The 18,848-nt window shown below is 44.8% G+C and overlaps 1 protein-coding gene across 8 annotated transcripts in view; it reads left to right on the forward strand.

The window, feature by feature from the left end:
* The window catches only part of TRIM66 (tripartite motif containing 66), a 61,652-nt gene that overhangs the window by 9,479 nt on the left and 33,325 nt on the right, over positions 1 to 18,848 (forward strand). For 5 of the 8 annotated variants that reach the window (XM_054524714.2, XM_054524712.2, XM_063728156.1 and 2 more), the window contains exon 4: positions 18,314 to 18,417. In XM_054524714.2, the coding sequence (XP_054380689.1) occupies positions 18,314 to 18,417 (104 nt within the window). The other 3 variants (XM_063728158.1, XM_054524717.1, XM_054524716.1) reach the window with 3 other exon arrangements.

Raw genomic sequence — 18,848 nt, forward strand, 5'->3', positions numbered from 1 at the left:
GGTCAGGAGTTCGAGACCAGCCTGGGCAACATGGTGAAACCCTATCTCTAATAAAAATACAAAAATTAGCTGGGCATGGTGGCGCGTGCCTATAGTCCCAGCTACTCGGGAGGCTGAGGCATGAGAATCACTTGAATCCAGGAGGCGGAAGTTGCAGTGAGCCAAGATCACACCACTGCATGCCAGCCTGGGTGACAGAGTGAGACTCTGTCTCAAAAAAAATAAAAAATAAAAACAAAACAAGACAAAACAAAAAACTACCCATCAGGTACTGTGATTATTACCTGGGTGATGAAATAATCTGTACACCAAACCCCCATGACACACAATGTACCTATATAACAAACCTAAATATGTACCCCTGAACCTAAAATAAAACTTAAAAGAAATAAATGAGGTGGTCAGGTTTGGTTCAATTCCAGTGCCTAAGGGCAGAGGAGAGGGCTGATTACTGTGTTAGTCCCTCGGGCTTAATGCGATGTTACTTAACAATCTCTGACCCTGGCCCCACAGCCCCTGGACAGACCTGAGGCCTGAGTGATAGGTGGCTGCCATTGAGCGCTGTGAATAAAATCCCAAAAGGAGTTTTGGTTTTTTTTTTTGAGACAAGGTCTCGCTCTGTCTCCCAGGCTGGAGTGCGGTGGTGCGATCTTGGCTCACTGCAGCCTCTGCCTCCTGGGTTCAAGCGATTCTCCTGTGTCAGCCTCTCAAATAGCTGGGACTACAGCATGTGCCACCACATCCAGCTAATTTTTGTATTTTTAGTACAAAATACTAAATGTTGGCCAGGCTGGTTTTGAACTCCTGACCTCAAGTGACTTGCCTGCCTCGGCCTCCCAAAGTGCTGGGATTACAGGCGTGAGCCACTGCACCTGGCCCTAAAGGAGTTTTATTAAAATCATGTTGGACAATGAGGATGCAAGGTATTGGGTACCATTGATTTCAGCAGTATTGACAGTATGAAGGATGGTGCCTGTGACTTTACCATAATTCTTCAGTAATGGTAAATAGCACTGTTGGTATTAGCAGCAATAGGAGATGGCGGTCTCAATGCATCAACACAAGGCAGTCTATGCTTTGGACCAAATGATATTGGGCCTCTGCAGCAGTAGTGGCACCTTATGTCAGCTTTGGTGATGGTGCCGTTCATGACTATAAAGATAAAGCCACAATTCTTTTCTGCCACCCATCCCACCAAGAGGTGAAGTCTATTTGTTTCCCTTGAATCTGTATTGTTCCTCTGACTTACTTTAACCACTGGAATGTGGCAGAAATGTTACTGTGTAACTTCAAAGGCTGGGCCTCAGGAGATCTGCAATGTCTAAGTTTGCTGGTTGGAATATGCCATCTTGGGACTGGGCGCGGTGGCTCACGCCTGTAATCCCAGCACTTTGGGAGGCCGAGGTGGGCGGATTACCCGAGCTCAGGAGTTCGAGACCAGCCTGGGCAACATGGTAAAACCCCGTCTCTACTAAAATACAAAAAGTTGGCTGGGCGTGACAGCGTGCACCTGTAATCCCAGCTACTCCGGAGGCTGAGGCAGGAGAATGGCGTGAACCCGGGAGGCGGAGCTTGCAGTGAGCCGAGATGGAGCCACTGCACTCCAGCCTGGGCGACAGAGCGAGACTCCGTCTCAAAAAAAAAAAAAAAAAGAAAGAAAAGGAATATGCCATCTTGGAATCCAATCTCCATGCTATGAGCAAGCCCAAGCAGTCACATGGAGAGTAGAACTGAGGTTTCTGCCTGACAACCAGTACCAGTTGCCAGCCATGAGTGAGGCTGTTTTGGACTGGGCCATCCCAGTATCCCAGATGACATCCCTGAAGCAGAACTACTCAGTCAACCCATGGAATCATTGAAAGTAATAAACTTCTGATGTTTTAAGCCATGAAAAAAAAAAAGTTCCAGCATTGTTGGGTTAATATCTAGAATATATAAAGAACTCCTACAACTCAACAATAAAAAAAAACAACCTGATTTTAAAATGGGCAAAAGACTTGAATATACATTTCCTCAATGATGAAGTACAAATAACCAATAAGCCCAAGAAAAAATGCTCAACATCACTAATCACTAGGGAAATGCAAATCAAAACCATGATGAGAAACCACCTCAAGCCCGTTAGGATGGCTATCGAACAAACCAAAAAAAATCCCAGAAAATAATAGATGTTGACAAGAACGTAGAGAAATTGGAATATTTGTGCACTGTTGGAGGGAATATAATACAGTGTGGCTGCTGTGGAAAATATGGTAGTTCCTCAGAGAACTGAAAATCAGATTATCATATGATCCAGCAATTCCACTTCTGGATATATGCTTAAAAGAATTTAAAGTAGGGACTTGAAGAGATATTTGTACACCCATGTTTCTAGCAGCATTATTTGCAATAGCCAAAAGGTAGAAGTAACCCAAGTGTTAATCAACAGATGAATGGATAAACAAAATGTAGTATATACATATAATGGAATATTATTCAGCCTTAATAAGGAAGGAAGTTCTGACACATGCTACAACATGGATGAAGCTTTAGGACATTATGCTAAATGAGGTAAGCCTGTCATAAAAGGGCAAGTACTGTATGATTCTGGTTACATGAGATATTTAGAGTAGTCAGCTTCATAGAGATAGAAACTAGAAAGGTGATTTATAGGGGCTGGGGGAATGGGGAGTTGTTATTTGATGGGTACAGAGTTTCAGTTTGCCCATTTTTTAATGGGGTTGTCATTGCTATTGTTGAACTGTGGAAATTTCTTACACATTCTGGATACCAACCTCTTATTAGATATATGATTTGCAAATATTTTCTTCCATTCTGTGAGTTGCTTTTTCATTCTGTTGATAGTGTCCTGGGATGCACAAAGTTTTAAATTTTCATGAAGTCCAACTTATCTATGTTTTTTGTTGTTGTTGTCTGTGCTTTTGGTGTCACATTCAAGAAATCATTGCCAAATCCAATGTCATAAATATTTTCCCCTTTGTTTTCTTCTAGGAGTTTTATAGTTTTAGCTCTTAAGTTCAGGTCTTTGATCTCATTTAAGGTTTTTAACGTGAACGAATTATGCATGTGTCAAGGCTGTGTTTGACTCTAAAAGGAGAACATTAAATTGATATTAATGGTCTGGGTGCTGTGGTGGCTCACGCCTGTAATCCCAGCACTTTGAGAGGCCAAGGCAGGTGGATCACCTGAGGTCAGGAGAAGACCAGCCTGGTTAACATGGCGAAACCCTGTCTCTACTAAAAATACAAAAAAAAGTTGCCGAGTGTGGTGGCAGGTACCAGTGGTGGCAGGCATCAGCTACTCCGGAGGCTCAGGCAGGAGAACCACTTGAACCTAGGAAGTGGAGGTTGCAGTGAGCTGAGATCGCGCCACTGCACTCCAGCCTGGGCGACAGAGTGAGACTCCATCCCTGTCTATGTGTATGACAATTACCTGAATCATAGTATTTGTTGCCAAGTTATTCTAATTGCAATGAAGAATAAAAACAAAAGCTTTGGTGTCAGTATATTTGGCCATCTGAGTGTCATTCCTGATCTGCCTGCCATTACTAGTTGTGTAATTTAGGCAAGTTACTTCATCTCTCTGCCCAAGAGGTTTTTTTTTCTGTAAAATGGGGTTAATGGTGATAGTTACTAACTCATAGGACTGTTGTGAAGATTAAATGAGGACATATACATAAAGCCTTCTGTACTATGCCTCGTTTATAGAAAGAAGGTAAGAAAGGTAAAAAACAAAAAGTGCTGTTATTTAGAACTTGAGAAGATGTAAAATAGGGGGAAAAAGCCTGTTAGATGGAAACATGCTGAATTTGGAACCAAAGAGTCAATTTCTCATATAATATGTATAATATGTGGCATCTTATATTCTTTTTTTTTTTTCTGAGATGGAGTTTTGCTCTTGTTGCCCAGGCTGGAGTGTAATGGTGCGATCTTGGCTCACTGGAACCTCTGCCTCCTGGGTTCAAGCGATTCTCCCCTCTCAGCCTCCCGAGTAGCTAGAATTACAGGTGCCCACCACCATGCCCAGCTAATTTTTTTGTATTTTTAGTAGAGACGAGGTTTCGCCATATTGGCCAGGCTGGTCTCAAACTCCTGACCTCTGGTGATCTGCCCTCCTCAGCCTCCCAAAGTACCGAGATTACAGGAGTGAGCCACTGCGCCCGGCTTCTTATATTCTTTAGTAGGTCTTACGGTCTGGCTGGGTCATGGTTACCTTTCACATTTGCATTTATGGGTAAAAAGTTGAATAAACTTCCTCTTTTTTTATTTTTTTGAGACGGAGTCTCACTCTGTCACCCAGGCTGGAGTGCAGTGGCGAGATCTTGGCTCACTGCAAGCTCGCCTCCCGGGTTCACGCCATTCTCCTGCCTCAGCCTCCTGAGTATCTGGGACTACGGGCACCCACCACCATGCCCGGCTAATTTTTTGTATTTTTAGTAGAGACAGGGTTTCACCGTATTAGCCAGGATGGTCTCGATCTCCTGATCTGCCTGCCTCGGCCTCCCAAAGTGCTGGGATTACAGGCATGAGCCACCGCGCCCGGCCTAACTTCCTCTTTCTTACTTGGAACTATTAGGACCCTATGTGTTGTGGTATTTGTTGGTTTGTATGTCTATCTCTCCCCCATGGATATTTATTGACTACTATGTACCAGGCTGTATGGCATTTAGAGTACAGAGATGAAAAGACAGAGCCCTTGACTTCAAAGAGCTCATAGTCTAATGAATGACAGCCAAATAAACAGGTGATAATAATACAGTGAAGACAAGATTGTTTAAAGTTCAAGCAAAGAATCAATAACTCAGGTAAGTTCTCCATGTGCTAGGACTGGCAGATATCAGTTGCCCACTGAATATTTTCTGAAGGGTCAAAAGAATGGCTCCCAAATCAGCTATCTGATGAAAGGCAGAGCTGTCACCTGTCTCTGGCTAGCCTAGTGAAATACCCAATACCTGAACTTAGATTTCTGGTCTGTAGTTTGAGAAGCCATGTTTGGAGAGAGTTTTTAGTGCAGTCACTTTGTCCAGCAGAGTAGGAACACAGGCTTTCTGGAAAGTTTATCCTCTTTCTGTGAATCTGGGCAGAAATCTGTTTTTTTTTTTTTTTTTTTTTTTAAAGTAAAATGTGGGAGCCGGTAGAGGGATGGCAGGGGAGGCGGATAGAGGCTGAGGAATAAACAAGTTCCTAGCTTCAATGCCTCCAACCAGATGGAGCCACACTGCATGGGGCCGAGTTCATTTCTATAAACCTGTTTCTTCCTACTTGCTGGGCAGAGCCTAGCAGTTGCTATGTTGAATGGAAGAGGGGCTGTGCCTGGGCTCAGGGTTTGTCCAGCTGGTTTTCAACTCTGATTCTTCAACAGAGCCTCCCCAGGGCTCTACTCCTGCTCTGGGGCTTGGAACTGCGGGGATGGCATGAGGTAGGCATCTTCTCATTCAACCAGACGTTGCCTTTCATGTCTGTAACCCCGCAGCCCAACACAAAACATGATACAGGAGAGGAGGTCTTAAGTGAATATTTATTGAATAAATGACTTAATCAGTAAAGCCTGGGTAGAAGGCTTTTTTCACTTGTGATCTGTCCCTTTTTGTTCTGCAAGTGGGAGGTACAAAATGCATTTATCCAGCACTTACTGGTTGGCAGACACTGTACAGGCATTATCTTTTGTAAACTTCACAGCAGCCTTATAAAGTAGGTATTAGTATTCCCATTTTATAGATGGAAAATATGAGGATTGGGATATTTGTAGACTAAGGTTAACAACTACTGCCTGGTAAGGTCAAATTCAGTTCACCTATCTTCAAAGCTTGCGATCGACATTGTAGCACTTTGCTCAGGGGGAGAGTCCACACTCACTTAGAATACCAAACTGATGAGGAGATTCCATGGAGAATCTTTGAAGAAAGAACAAATCCTGCAGCCTGAGCCAGCAAATATAAATATTTTTTAATTAAAAAAATTTTAACTGACAGGTAAAACTATATGTATTTACAGTGTACAACATGATGTTTTGAAGTATAGATACATTGCAGAATGACTAAATCTAGCCAGTTAACATACACAACACCTCACATAGTTATCATTTTGGTGGTGAGATCACTTTACATCCACTCTCTTGGCATCTTTCAAGAATACAATATATTATTAACCATACTTATCATGCTGTACAACGGATCTCTTGAACTGACTCCTGCTATCTAACTTGGATTTTGTATTCTTTCACCAACATCTCCCTAACTACCCTTGCCCCCTGCCAACCACTCTAGCCCCTGGTAGCCGCTCTTTTACTCTCTGCTTTTATGAGATCAGTTTTTTTGGATTCTACATGAGTGAGCTTATACAGTATTTGTCTTTCTGTGCCTGGCTTATTTCACTTACAATGTGCTGTAAGTACAACCATGTTGTCACAAATGACAGGTTTTCCTTTTTTTTAATGGTTGAATAGTATTGTGTTTATATATCACATTTTCTTTATCCATTCATCAGTAGACACTTAGGTTGATTCCCTGTCCTGGCTATTGTGAATAATACAGCAATGAACATGGGAGTGCAGGTATGTCTCTGACATGCTGATTTCATTTTCTTTGGAAATACAGTGGTCCCCTCCCCCAGCATCCAAGGTTTTGCCTTTCAAGTTTTTAGTTACTCACAGCCTGAAAATATTAAGAGATTTTGTGGGGGGCAGGGGGAAGAGAGAGAGAGCGAGACAGTAGAGGCTGCATTCATGTTGCTTTTATTACAGTATATTCTTATAATTGTTCTATTTTATTATTAGTTATTGTTAATCTCCTACTGTGCCTAATTTAAAAATTAAACTTTATCATAGGTATGTATGCTTAGGAAAAATATAGTATATATAGGGTTTGGTACTATCCACTGTTTCAGGCATCTTGGAATGTATCCCCCATGAATAAGGGGGGGACTATTGTATACTCAGTATTTGAATTGCTGGATCAAGTGCAAATCTTTAATTAATACAGCCACAGCCTAGTTGAGATTCTCCCCAGCAACTAGGAAGATGGGTCTGCGTCACCTCTCAGGTACTGAGGAGACCAGCTGGGCAAGATCTTCAAAAGCTAATGATGGGGACCAGAGCAAAGGTAGGAGTGTGGTGAGAATACAGTGGCTTAGCCATGCAGTGGGATGGCTGGGTACACAAATGCTAGCTATTGGAATTAGATTTTCTCAGCCAATGAGAATATCTACGTGGGGCTATTTGCTTTTTTGGCTAATTAAAAATGGTCCCAGGTCAAATTCTATCTGGAAAGTTGGCCATTGAGTACCAAAATGATACCTTAAGTAAATGTAGCAAGCTCTGAAGGGAGCTAACATCCCTGAAACTGACTCTTACCATATGCTGGCTCTGTCTTCAAGGTTCTCAGAGTTGCTGTGGTTTTATTTGTCATTTTAGGAAAGGGAAGAGGGAATTAATTGGATATTTCCTTCCCCATGTGAGGAAAAGGAACATTACTTATTGTTTCTCTTCAAATCAATTAAAAAACAAATCATGGCTGGAAGACTTTGATACTGAGATGCAGATTTCAGAATCTACTTGTTTAGTATCTTATTTTTCTCATTTTCAAAGTTGGGGATGCAGCTGGAAGTCACAGACCCTAGAGCTCACCTGGACACTAGCACTAATTGACTGGGCAATCCTAGGCCCTTTCTGGCTTTCAGGGCTAGACATAATGAGGTTTAAGAACACCAAAGAACTACCATAGCCCCATGCTTCTTGAAGCTAGTGAAGGGTGACAGCATCCCCCGAACACTACTAATGCTGAAAGGAGGAGCAATCACGGTCCCTCGGTGGGCAGGCCTTGAGACTTTAGGAATATCCAGAGAGAGGGAACTGATGCAAGATGCTACAACCTTAGAGTCAAAGAGGGAAATGACACTTATCTTAATGAGCAGCTCAGCTGGAGGTGTTCTAATGGTCTTGGGTGGGAATGGGAGGCTGGGGGTGAGATCTCAGCTATAGGAGCCTGGGAGGTGGGTGACTACTCTTTGCTCATTCCAGGTGCTGCAGTGTGTCCAGCCTTGTGAGGTCTGTTGTGAGCAGTGACTCAAGTCTCCCAGGTGAAGGGCAGGCTGCTGAGCTGGGTGTGCAGCAGGTGCAGAAGCTGGAGCCCGGAGCCCTATCAGTGGAGTGGCTTTTTAGTTCATGAACAGTTTCCTCACCTTAATTGGCTCTCTAGGGCCCTGGGAGTAGCACTGGCACCCCAGAACAGGACCTGTTACTGGGAGAGCAATTCCCCCGGTAATGGAAAGGAAGCAGGCTGTGTTTTGGGGGAGGTGCTTGCTGCTGCCAGTGCTGCTTGGAAGGCTATAGCTAGAACAGATTTGCTGAGGGACGGAGCTCGAGATGGCTGTGATTGATGGATGGGATCTTTGAGGGGCCTCTTGTCTGCTGGAACTTTCTAATTTAAGGGGGAGCAGTTAGGGTTGAGTGCTGTGGAGGCCAGAAGGCAGGGAAGGCCCTTAATCTCCAACCCCTCCTGCATAGATGAAGCATCAGGAGTCCAGGAAGGGCTAGGATCCTGCTGAAAAACACATAATCAGTCACTTGCAGAGCAAGGAAAAAAATCCAGCTCCCTTGCCTGACAGTCCAGGGCTTTCCTGGGCTTGAGGCCCAGTAGAAACTACAGACCCAGAATAGGATGCTGCCCTTGGTTCACCAGCTGACTCTCTGTCTCCAGGCCTAGCTGGAAAAGGGATCAGTGGCTTTGCGTGGAGTGTGTCAGTGTATCAGTTTTTGGGTTGACTCTTAAGATTTGGGATGAAAAGAGACAGGTGCTACCTCGGTCAGTGAGGGTCTATCAAATGAAATGAGCCCAGACTCATCCTACCTGTACTTTTTGCATTATACTGTGGGTACTTTCTTGGCACAGAAAGCCTGTTTCACAGCCAGGTGGTTCCTAGGAGCGTGGGCTCTGAAGGCTGTGGATCATGCATCCATTTCCAGCCCCAGCCAGTCACCTAGCTTTCATAGCCAGATTCTGACTCTTGGCTCAGGCCGGCTGTTTGGCTCTTCCTCACAGTCCCTGGATATCTGCCTGACCTCAGTTTATTCCCTATTCTTTCCTATAGTGATATTTTTCCTGACCTCACTTCACTTATTGCCACTGTGATTATGCTTCCAAATCCTCTAGCTTTGACCCTGATCACTCCCTCTGACTCCGGGACTGCACTTCTAGCTGCCTAAAGGCTTCCAATTGCTTGCAGTTTAGAACAGACACTTAGCATGGCCTCCAAGTCTTTTCTTAATCTGGTCCCAAACTAATGTTATAGCCTTATCTCCTGTCATTTCTCTATATGTTCTAGCCTTACAAGACTTTCCAAAGAGACCTCACACTTTCATATCTGTAATTCTCCATTTATGATGTTCCTTCCTCCTGAAATGCCTTTTCTTGCTTGAAACATCCTACACAAACTTGAAGGTCCAGCTCAGATGTGACCCAGTTATCAGAACTAGAGTTCGCAAAGATGGACGTGGGCTTGGAACAAGCAAAATCCCCATAATCAGAATTAAACTCCAAAGGGTGAGGCTAGCACAATTTAAGGAGCTGTTGCTTTAGACCAGATGTCATAAACTTTCTACACAAGGCTAGATAGTAAATATTTTAGGCTTCGTGGGTCATATAGTCTATGTTACAACTACTCAGCTCTACCATTGTAGCAGAAGAGCAGAAGGCAGCTATAGACAACATGGAAATAAATGGGCATTACTGTATTCTTTATTTACAAGAACAGGCAGTCTATGGTTTTCTGACCCCTGTTTTAGGTTCTGTCTGGGGAAATTGGGTGGTTTGAATCTGTAGGTGACACCAAGTAGGAATAGCTGTGCAGGAACCAGGCAGAGTCAGAAAAATGTGCAAGGGACTCCCAGGTAGGGAATAGTGTTAGGATGAGGCACATGGAGGGGAGGGGAAGGCAAATATTAGAAACAGGAGGGAGTTAATTTTGGCTGGAGTATGGGATGCTTGAAGGAGAGAAGTGGGGATTCCGTTCAGAAAGGAAATTTAGGGCCAAATTGTGAAGGATCTTGATTAAGCTATTCTGTGGACAGTGGGGAGCCATTGAAGGTTTTTGATCAGTGGAATATGGTCACATATCCTGAGGTCAGGAGTTCAAGACCAGCCTGGGCAACATAGTAAGGCCCTGTCTCTACAAAAAATAGAAAATAAAAAATAAATTAGCTGGTTGCACACCTGTAGTCCCAGCTGCTTGGGAGGCCGAGGCAGGAGGATCACTTGAGCCCAGGAGGCTGAGGCTGCAGTGAGCCATGATCATGCCACCACACTGTCTCAAAACAAACAAAGACAAACAAACAAGAAAAAACAAATTCATGCTGGCCCAGGGAGAAGAACGATTGGAGGAGACAGGACTGGATACAGGAAGACCTACTGGACAACTGCAGCTGTCCAGGCCATTGGTTTCTGATTGCTGGGCCTTGAACCAGTGCTGGTCTGAATGCCTGAGAATTGTTTGTGATGCTTGCTAAAAATACAGATTCCCAGTGCCACACCCACACACAAGAGATTTGGGTTTGGTAGATTCAGGATTTCTAACAAGCTCTCCAGATTTGGGCATTACTGGTCCAGGCAAGGCAGAATGAGGCCTGACATTAAGAGGGCAAGGATGCCAGAGAAAGGAAGGCATAGATAACATGAGATTTGGCCACTGCTCTCTTCTTCCTCCTGTTACCTACCTCTGTTCATGACAGCCCCTCCACTTGACTCCTTGTTCTTCACACACCACCACTAGCCCCAACATCCTAATTTGCTTGTGTCCTGTCAGTTCTCTTTGAAATGAGTCTTCTTTTGCTTTTTTCCATTTTTACCCTCATTTAGGGTCCCATTAATGCTCAACTACCCTGACCTCCCTGTGTCCAGTCCATCAAGATAATCATAAAGCCCAGCTCAGTCACTCTCCAGAAGCTTTTTGGGCTGCCTTTTATTTTAGGATGAAGGTCAAGCTCCTGAGCTTAGCATTCAGGTCCCTTCAGGAGCTTACTCTCCTGCCAGTCTTTCCAAGCACATCCCTGCCACTCCCCCTCATCTGGTTGCTCTGTGCTTTTGAAATTATGCTGTACTTGTAGTCTTGCCCCATCCTAGTGTCTCCTCCAGTCAACCCTGTTCATCCTTCCCTTTTCCCCTCCCTGCTTGTGTGTGACTGGATCTTCCTGGTGGGTAGAGTTAGCTGCCAAGGGAGACCTCCCAGGACCTTTGTGCATCATAAATGTATGTCTTCTCCATCCCAAGTCCTAATCCTCTGCTTGTGACGGACAATTGGTCACCATGGCAACTGACTGTGACGTCACAGGATAAGGACTTCAGGTGAAGTGGCAGGAGCAGGTGAGTATGTAGGAGACAGATTTCAATGTCTGTTGAAGGCCCCCCCACACCCTCCTTCAGTGTCGGGGGCATGGAGGGATATCTTGGGCTCCTGCTGTTTTTTAAAATGATGCGGTGAGAGTGTGTGCCTGGCATCTGCGTGCTGCAGCAGTGTGGGGCTGACAGAGTGTGTCAACTTGAGCTCTGGCTGTGCAGGCACCGCTGCTGCGTGAGCCTGTTATTCCATTCTGGATTGCTATTTTGATACCCAGATTGCATCATTCTTCCTACGTATAAACAGGGGGTCCCCAGGGCCCTGCAGCTACTCACTTCACCACCAACACTGTTGTTGTGATGAGCTCTATTTAAATGAACTGCCGGATCGGGGCAGGTTCCAGCCACACATGAGCACTGTCATTTTGGGGAACATGGAGGGCTGAAGGATTTTTGGATGGAGTCCTAAAAGGCTGGGAGTGCTGTCTCCCGAGCTGTGTAGAGGGCGACAGAGCTAGTTCCTGAAAGTTGAAAATGTCGTTGTCTTCCTTCTGAGCTTCTATTCCAAGGCACCCAGAGGATTAGGAAGGAGATGCAGCTAGGAAGAGAGTCGCCTCTTTGAGGTCTCCCTCTTGCTGTTCAGTTTGGGAAAATTGCTGCAGAGCCTTCGAGATAAACAGAAACAGGAGGAGTCAACCAAGCTCTTTCTTGCAGGAGTATCTCAGGTGAGCTAGAGAAATGCAGCCCTGGTTGAGGATGCATCAGAGAAAGGAGGAGAGGATCCAGGCTGCTCCCCTTACCCTATCCAGTATCCGCTCCCTGAGGCTTAGGCCTTGCAGCCCGGCTGGCTGCAGCATGCAGGGTGGGTGTTCCTGGGCGCTTGGTAAGCAGCATCCTCTGGGACCTGTGGTGGTGTCACCTGTTGCTCCTCTGACTTCTCTCCCAGGTGTTGCTCTAATCACGGCAGCAGGGCCACAGATAAGCCTGCTGGCAGCTGGGGCAGAAGCAGCAGTCACTTTAGGGGTGACTTGGACAAAAATTTGTCTTTCTAGCAGGGTCTGGGTATTTGGGGATTGGGTGCAACATGTTTCTTGAAGGTGGTGCTGCTCTGAGTGGTGGGTTGGAGGAAGCCTTCAGGGGCTGTGTGGTGGGGGCCTTAGCTGGTGCTCAGTAGAGTGGGGCTGCCCGGGGGTGGGAGGGCAGAACTGTTAGTGAGGATGTCCAGCCTGCCAGAGGATACAACTAGAGTGTTTTTTCTCTTTGCTTAGTGTCTGACAGAGGCATAGGGAGGTAGAGCATCTTACCTGTGGCTACAGAGGTAATCAGGGACTGCTTAGTGGTTCATGGTATCACCTATGTTATACAAGGGCCATGTGATTTTAGCTAAGTTCCTCCCTGTCTCAGGGCCTCCATGTCATCATCTGTGTGGTGGGGAATTGGCTGGATGAACAGTGAAGCTCTGTCCAGCTTTGGGTCTACGGGTTGGAACTAGCAGAGGAGCATCAGGCTCCTCCAGTGGATGCTATTGCTCTGTTGGGATCAGAGCTCGGACCCCAGCTTCAAGTTGCCTGGAGCCCTGGACAAGAGCTGTGGAATGAAGGCTTCCTAACCCTCAGAGGATTGCTTAGCATTGGCCTCAAGCTTATGCAACGAATGTGTCCTCACTTGGTGGCCTAAGCTGACCCGATACCAGCTTTCTGAGACCTCTTTGGGATTTCTCTCCTCCCCTACCTCCCTGGTGTCCATGTTGCCTTGGCCCTGCTGTTCATGTCTGAAAGGTAGACTACCCAGTGTGGGCCCCACTTCCTTGCTGCCTCACTAAGTCCTAGGCTCAGCACATGTTCTAGGTCCCAGCAGCGGTCCTTGTAGTGCCATACCTCAGGCTACAGTCTAGGCCTGCTCATGGGTCCTGCAGTTGAGCTGGGAGTCTGGCTCCCAGCTCAGTGCCAATCCCCGGGTACAGGGATATCAGGTCACTACCTGTCTGTTGGGAATCTGCCCTTTTCTCTGCCAGAGGGGAACTACATCACAGCTGAATTCAGAGTCTTTCTTAACTTCTTAAAGTCTCTTTTTAAAGCGGGGTGAGCCTGCCTTTCTCAGCTGCGTGATACAGGAGACAGCTATCAGGCTCAGCCACAGGGGAAGGGGATGCTCTCTCTAAGGTCCTGGGTCTCAAACTTGGCTGTACATTGTATTCGCCTGGGGAATTTTTTACACATGTAAAGTGCCTGGTTCAGAGAGTGGTGGTGTACAGATGAAAATTTGTCCCACACCTCTCAAGGACCAGAAGTGTTTGCACTTGTGACAGATGGACTAAATGTCCTTCGCTTTCGGAGCTGCTCTCCTAGGCTCCTAAGTTCTCAGGAACACCTGTGGTGTCTGTGACTTCCTCATTCTGGAGGCAGAAGCCCCACATCTCCTGGGGATAATCATGTGGACTTGGGGCCCTGTCTCTATATTTCTCAGAATCAGTGTTCTTGTATGTGAAATACAAGAGTAGGGCTGTCGTTTGAATGATAATTAGCTGAATAAAATAGAAAAAAGCAGGATATCTAAATAATATTTCATGTGCAATGTGATTTAAATATGTATTTATAACTAAATTAATATTAAATATTGTTAAGTAGATGTTTGGTTATACACAGCTCTAAGAGTTGATATATTCCTTGTCTAAAGTAAAACTTTGTTTTGATATCCTCATTAAAAGATGGAGAATCTCTTTAAAAATAATAAAAAGTCAAGGTTGACACAGCTTGATGGGGTTAGGGACCTTGTGAGGGAAGAGAAGAATTTCTGGACAAAGGTGTTGTGACACAAAGGGAGTGCATGTCCTTTGGGTCCACTCTGGGGCCTGCAGCCTCCCTGGGACAGTGCCTGCACCACTGTGATGGTTCTCCATCTCTGCTCTTTGCTGCACAGCCCCTCTTAGAGGGCTAATCTCTTAAATCCAGGCTTCCTTTCAACTACAAGCTTGTTCACTGACTTTCTGACAAGGATGATAGCCAGGGTGCCATTTGGCTCTCTGTTCCTTCCTATCTTGCCCAAGAGAATATTTCTTTTTTTTTTTATTTTTATTTATTTTTATTTTTATTTTTATTTATTTATTTTTTTTTGGAGACAGAGTCTCACTCTGTCGCCCAGGCTGGAGTGCAGTGGCATAATCTTGGCTCACTGCAAGCTCCGCCTCCTAGCTTCAAGCAATTCTCCTGCCTTGGCCTCCCGAGGCTGGGATTACAGGGTGCCCACCACCACGCCTGGCTAATTTTTGTATTTTTAGTAGAGACTGGGTTTTGCTATGTTGGCCAAGCTGGTCTCAAACTCCTGACCTCAGCTGATCCTCCCACCTTGGCATTCCAAAATGTTGGGATTACAGGCATGAGCCACCGTGCCTGGCCTCCAGGAGAAAAAAAACGTCTGGCTGCTGTAGGCAGAGTAAATGGGTTGGATAATTTGTACTCCCCTGCATTCCTATTCCCTCATTTTAATGGTGTAGAAAGTAAGGTTGAGTGAAAGGGGGTGACTTACCCAAGGTTACATAGTTAGATACTGCCAGCCCTGGGCCTAGAACTCATATTTTTCCATTAAAAGCTTTTCACAAGCCCCACACCTCTGCTTTCCTTATAAAACTGCACTGGCTTTTTTTCCAGAAAACTTTCAGGTGGCTTCTTACAACTTTCAGTGCTGTGAGTGCAAGGAGTACACTTGGAACACACAAACTCCTGAAAAATGCAGTCCTCTGCCAGGCATGGTGGCTCACGCCTGTAATCCCAGTGCTTTGGGAGGCTGAGGTGGGTGGATCACTGGAGGTCAGGAGTTTGAGATCAGCCTGCCCAACATGGTGAAACCCTGTCTCTACTAAAAATACAAAAATAGCCAGGCATAGTGGCAGGTGCCTGTAATCCTAGCTACTCAGGAGGCTGAGGCAGGGTAATTGCTTGAACCCAGGAGGCGGAGGTTGCAGTGAGCCGAGATTGTGCCACTGCAGTCCACCCTGGGTGACAGAGCAAGACTCCATGTCAAAAAAAAAGAAAAAAGAAATGCAGTCCTCATTTACCATCATCAACTAGATTCTTAGAAACTGTGATTTTAAGCAAAACAGCGTACAGCAGTTCCTTAAGTAAACATCCTTTTGTTATAACGTTGATGAAAAAAACTGGTTTCATTATATGTCATCATACTTAAAGTTGCTGTTTCCAAGAACCTATCAGTGATGTTAAGTGAGGACTTACTCTATAATTGTTCAATCTACTAAAAACCAGGTAATATCCTTTAATACCAACTGTGGTTTATTTTTGTGTGAAGACATATGAACAGGTATTTAAAATGCAATGTGATATTTGTTGTACTGGAAGGATATTCAGGGTGCTGCGGGAACCCAGAAGAGGGACTAATTAATTCATCCTGGGGGAAATTAACCCTGCTGCTCAAAGGTGGAACATTTGAACAGGTATGAAAGGATGAATAGGAGTTTATCTGAAAAGGAGAGGGGCAAGAAAGAGTATTTCAGGAAGAGGAAACAGCATTTTTCACAGACACAGAGTCATGCAAAAGTTTGGTGTATTCAAGAGATAGCAGAGATGTTGGGCATGGCAAAAACACAGGTTGTATGGCAGGCAAAGCTAAAGATGAGATTAGAGAGAGATAAGGTCAATTTGCAAGGGGCGTTGAATGCCAAGCTGAGGACTTTGGCTTTAAGGCCAAGGGAGCAGAGGATGTGTGATGAGGCCTTGTTTGACCTATTCAGTTCTTTTTTTCATTCTGCTTATGAGGTCATGTTACAATGACTGATGTTTGGGCATCTGGTACCAGGGAAGTCTTGTGTAAGTCATTTTCAACAATTAGAGCAGCATTTCTGTCTTGCGGTAGGTGAGGAGGTCGCCTCAGGGTGAGCCAAGTGGAAGGGAGGGACAGTAGCCTTATTCCCCTGGATGATGTCACCTGTGGAGAGCATCCTTCTCCACCTCTGGCCATTGTTCTTGACAGGCAGGAGAATATGCAGGACATTCCAGATGCAGTCCTGTCATTAACACCCATGGCTCTGCAAAAACTCAGAAAGTTTTTCTTTTCTTTTCTTTCTTTCTTTTTTTTTTTTTTTTTAGTGGGGTGAGGGAGTATTAAACTATTATTTTTCATGATTTTGTGGATCTCTATTTTCCTGGGATGTATCAGTTAGCTTTTACTGCATAACAAGCCACCTCTAAACTTGGTGGTTAAAACAACTAAACTTTATTTATTTTATGATTCTACAGTTTGGCTGTTTGGGCTGGGATTCTCTGGGTAATTCTTCTGGTTTGGCCTGGGCTTAGCTAATTATGACTGTGTTCACTCTTGCATCTGTGTTCAGCTAGTGGGTTAATTGGGGCTGGCTGGTCTATGATGGCCTCAGGTGGGATGCCTGAGACAACTGAGATCTCTCTCTGCATGATCTCTCATCTTCCAGCAATCTCAATGCCAGGTTAGATTTTTCACATGGCACTCTTAGAGTTCTAAGAACAAGAGCAGAATTATATAAAGCCACCAAGGTCTTGGCTTGGAGAACTTGTTGTCACTTTTGCTGCATTCTGTTGGCCAAAGAAAGTCACAAGGTGAGCTTAGATTCAAAGGGTGAAGGGTCCTACCTCTTTTAAAAATTAAAAACTCATCACTGACCTGAAGCTCGTGGAGAGTCTTACCTTTTAATGGTAGGATTGCAAGGGTATGGATGCAGGGAGAGGAAGAATTTGTGGCCGTTTTTTGAATCTACCACTCAAACTAACTTTCATCACCAGAGAGAGTTGATAATTGAGTTTATTGCATTACTGTGAATAGGATATGAGGAATCTTTTGAACTCCAAAGTTGACATTCATGGAGGACCATGTGATTTCTGAAGTTTTATCTAATTTAATCTGCACAGCAACCCTTATTTTCCCTATTTTACATATGAAGAAACTGGGGTACAGAGCAATTAAGTGAGATTAAGTGTTTTGCTCAGGGTCATTGGCTGGTAAGCCTGGTATTTGGATTTACATTTGTCTGACTATAAGTCTGGAGCAACTGCCATCATATCATTCTTTCGTATTTTGAAGAGATGAGACAGAGGAGATTGTAGCGGTACTGCTGCATTCACTGCCATAGCCAACCCCTTTCCAGATCACTCTCATCCCTGGACACAGGTACCTTGCCCTACTCCAGAGGCTCGTTTTCTTGTTCCTAGTAGGTTGACTGCTCTTGCGGTGGGCAGGCAGAATCACTGTGGTCTCCAGGGTGGGAGTCTTTTGCTGCTTTTATAGTCCAGAAGCCCACTATGCTGAAGAATATGTTAGAGACTGATGTATTTCTCTGGGGAGAGATTGTAGCTCAAGCTGTTCATAGGTAAAATATACATATATATGATGCATCTAACATGGACTATAGGGAGAGAGCCCTCCAAAAGACCTCTGAGCCTCAGAGGCAGACTGACTGGTATATGCCGTACTAAGAGAAAAATACCTCCTTGATGAGCAGGCAGGGAGGCCTTGCCTTTCTCTGACTAAAGCCTTCTGGAGGCTGTAGCTTCGAGATCTTCCAAGTCATCCTGCTACGTGGTAACCTTAATGACCTGGAACTGTGCCCTGGGCTAAACTGACTCTGGATCTTGGCTAGTGATGGGAGCTGTGCTCTCAGGGATGTGGAATGAGGAATGGGAGCAGCAAGAAGGCACCTGATTGTCAGAACCAAAGCAGGGTTGGGCCTGTAGTAGCATGGTTTATGGGGCGGGGAGGAAGGTAGGACCAGGTAAAGACAAGAATGTGAGGAGACCAGATGGTCTGTAGGGAAGGCCCCAATGGGATGGTCATGTTCAGGGTACCCACATACTAAATGCAGGCTATGGCATCAAGTGTAGCTCATTTTGGCAGACATGGGTATTGCTACGTATCTTGGTGTTGTGTATTAGAAAGCCTTATGTCCAGGCCTTAGATATAATCAGCCATGTTGCCCTGACTCTGCTATCTTTCTTTCTTGCACAGAGCTTATCTCCTGTCCTGGGTGTAAACAAGTATATCTTACCGGGGATGTAACTGAACATTTTTTTCTGCATTGTGTTCCTACTGAGCAACCCAAGATGGCCAGGGTAAGTCAGGACAAGGAAAGAAGCAGCTGATCTTTTTCAGAAATCTGTGAGGCCCCTGTCATAAGTCTGTCTATCCATCCATCACTCCATCATCTGATTTGTTACTTCTCCATCAGTTTTCCTAATCATCCATCCATCCATCTAGAAGAAAATAAAAATGCATGAGTTGGGGGAAGCAATGAGGGGGTTTTCTATTAAGTGGAAATTACTGACTTTTTTTGTGTCAATCCCTTTAGCAGAAGGTGAACGTAAGTTAAGATATATTAAGAGTTGCTTACTGTCTATGTAATTATTTTTATGTCTCTTACAGCTCTTACTGAAAAATACCAGTACTGGGCTTTTGTTTTATTTTTTTATCATCCTGAGTTGAAATTCATGTACCAGCCTGGATTAAGTGGGTTTATTAATCTTGCCTGTATTTAACAACTATC

Source organism: Pongo abelii, chromosome 9, assembly GCF_028885655.2.
Source record: "Pongo abelii isolate AG06213 chromosome 9, NHGRI_mPonAbe1-v2.0_pri, whole genome shotgun sequence".
Classification (NCBI taxonomy): Eukaryota; Metazoa; Chordata; class Mammalia; order Primates; family Hominidae; genus Pongo; species Pongo abelii.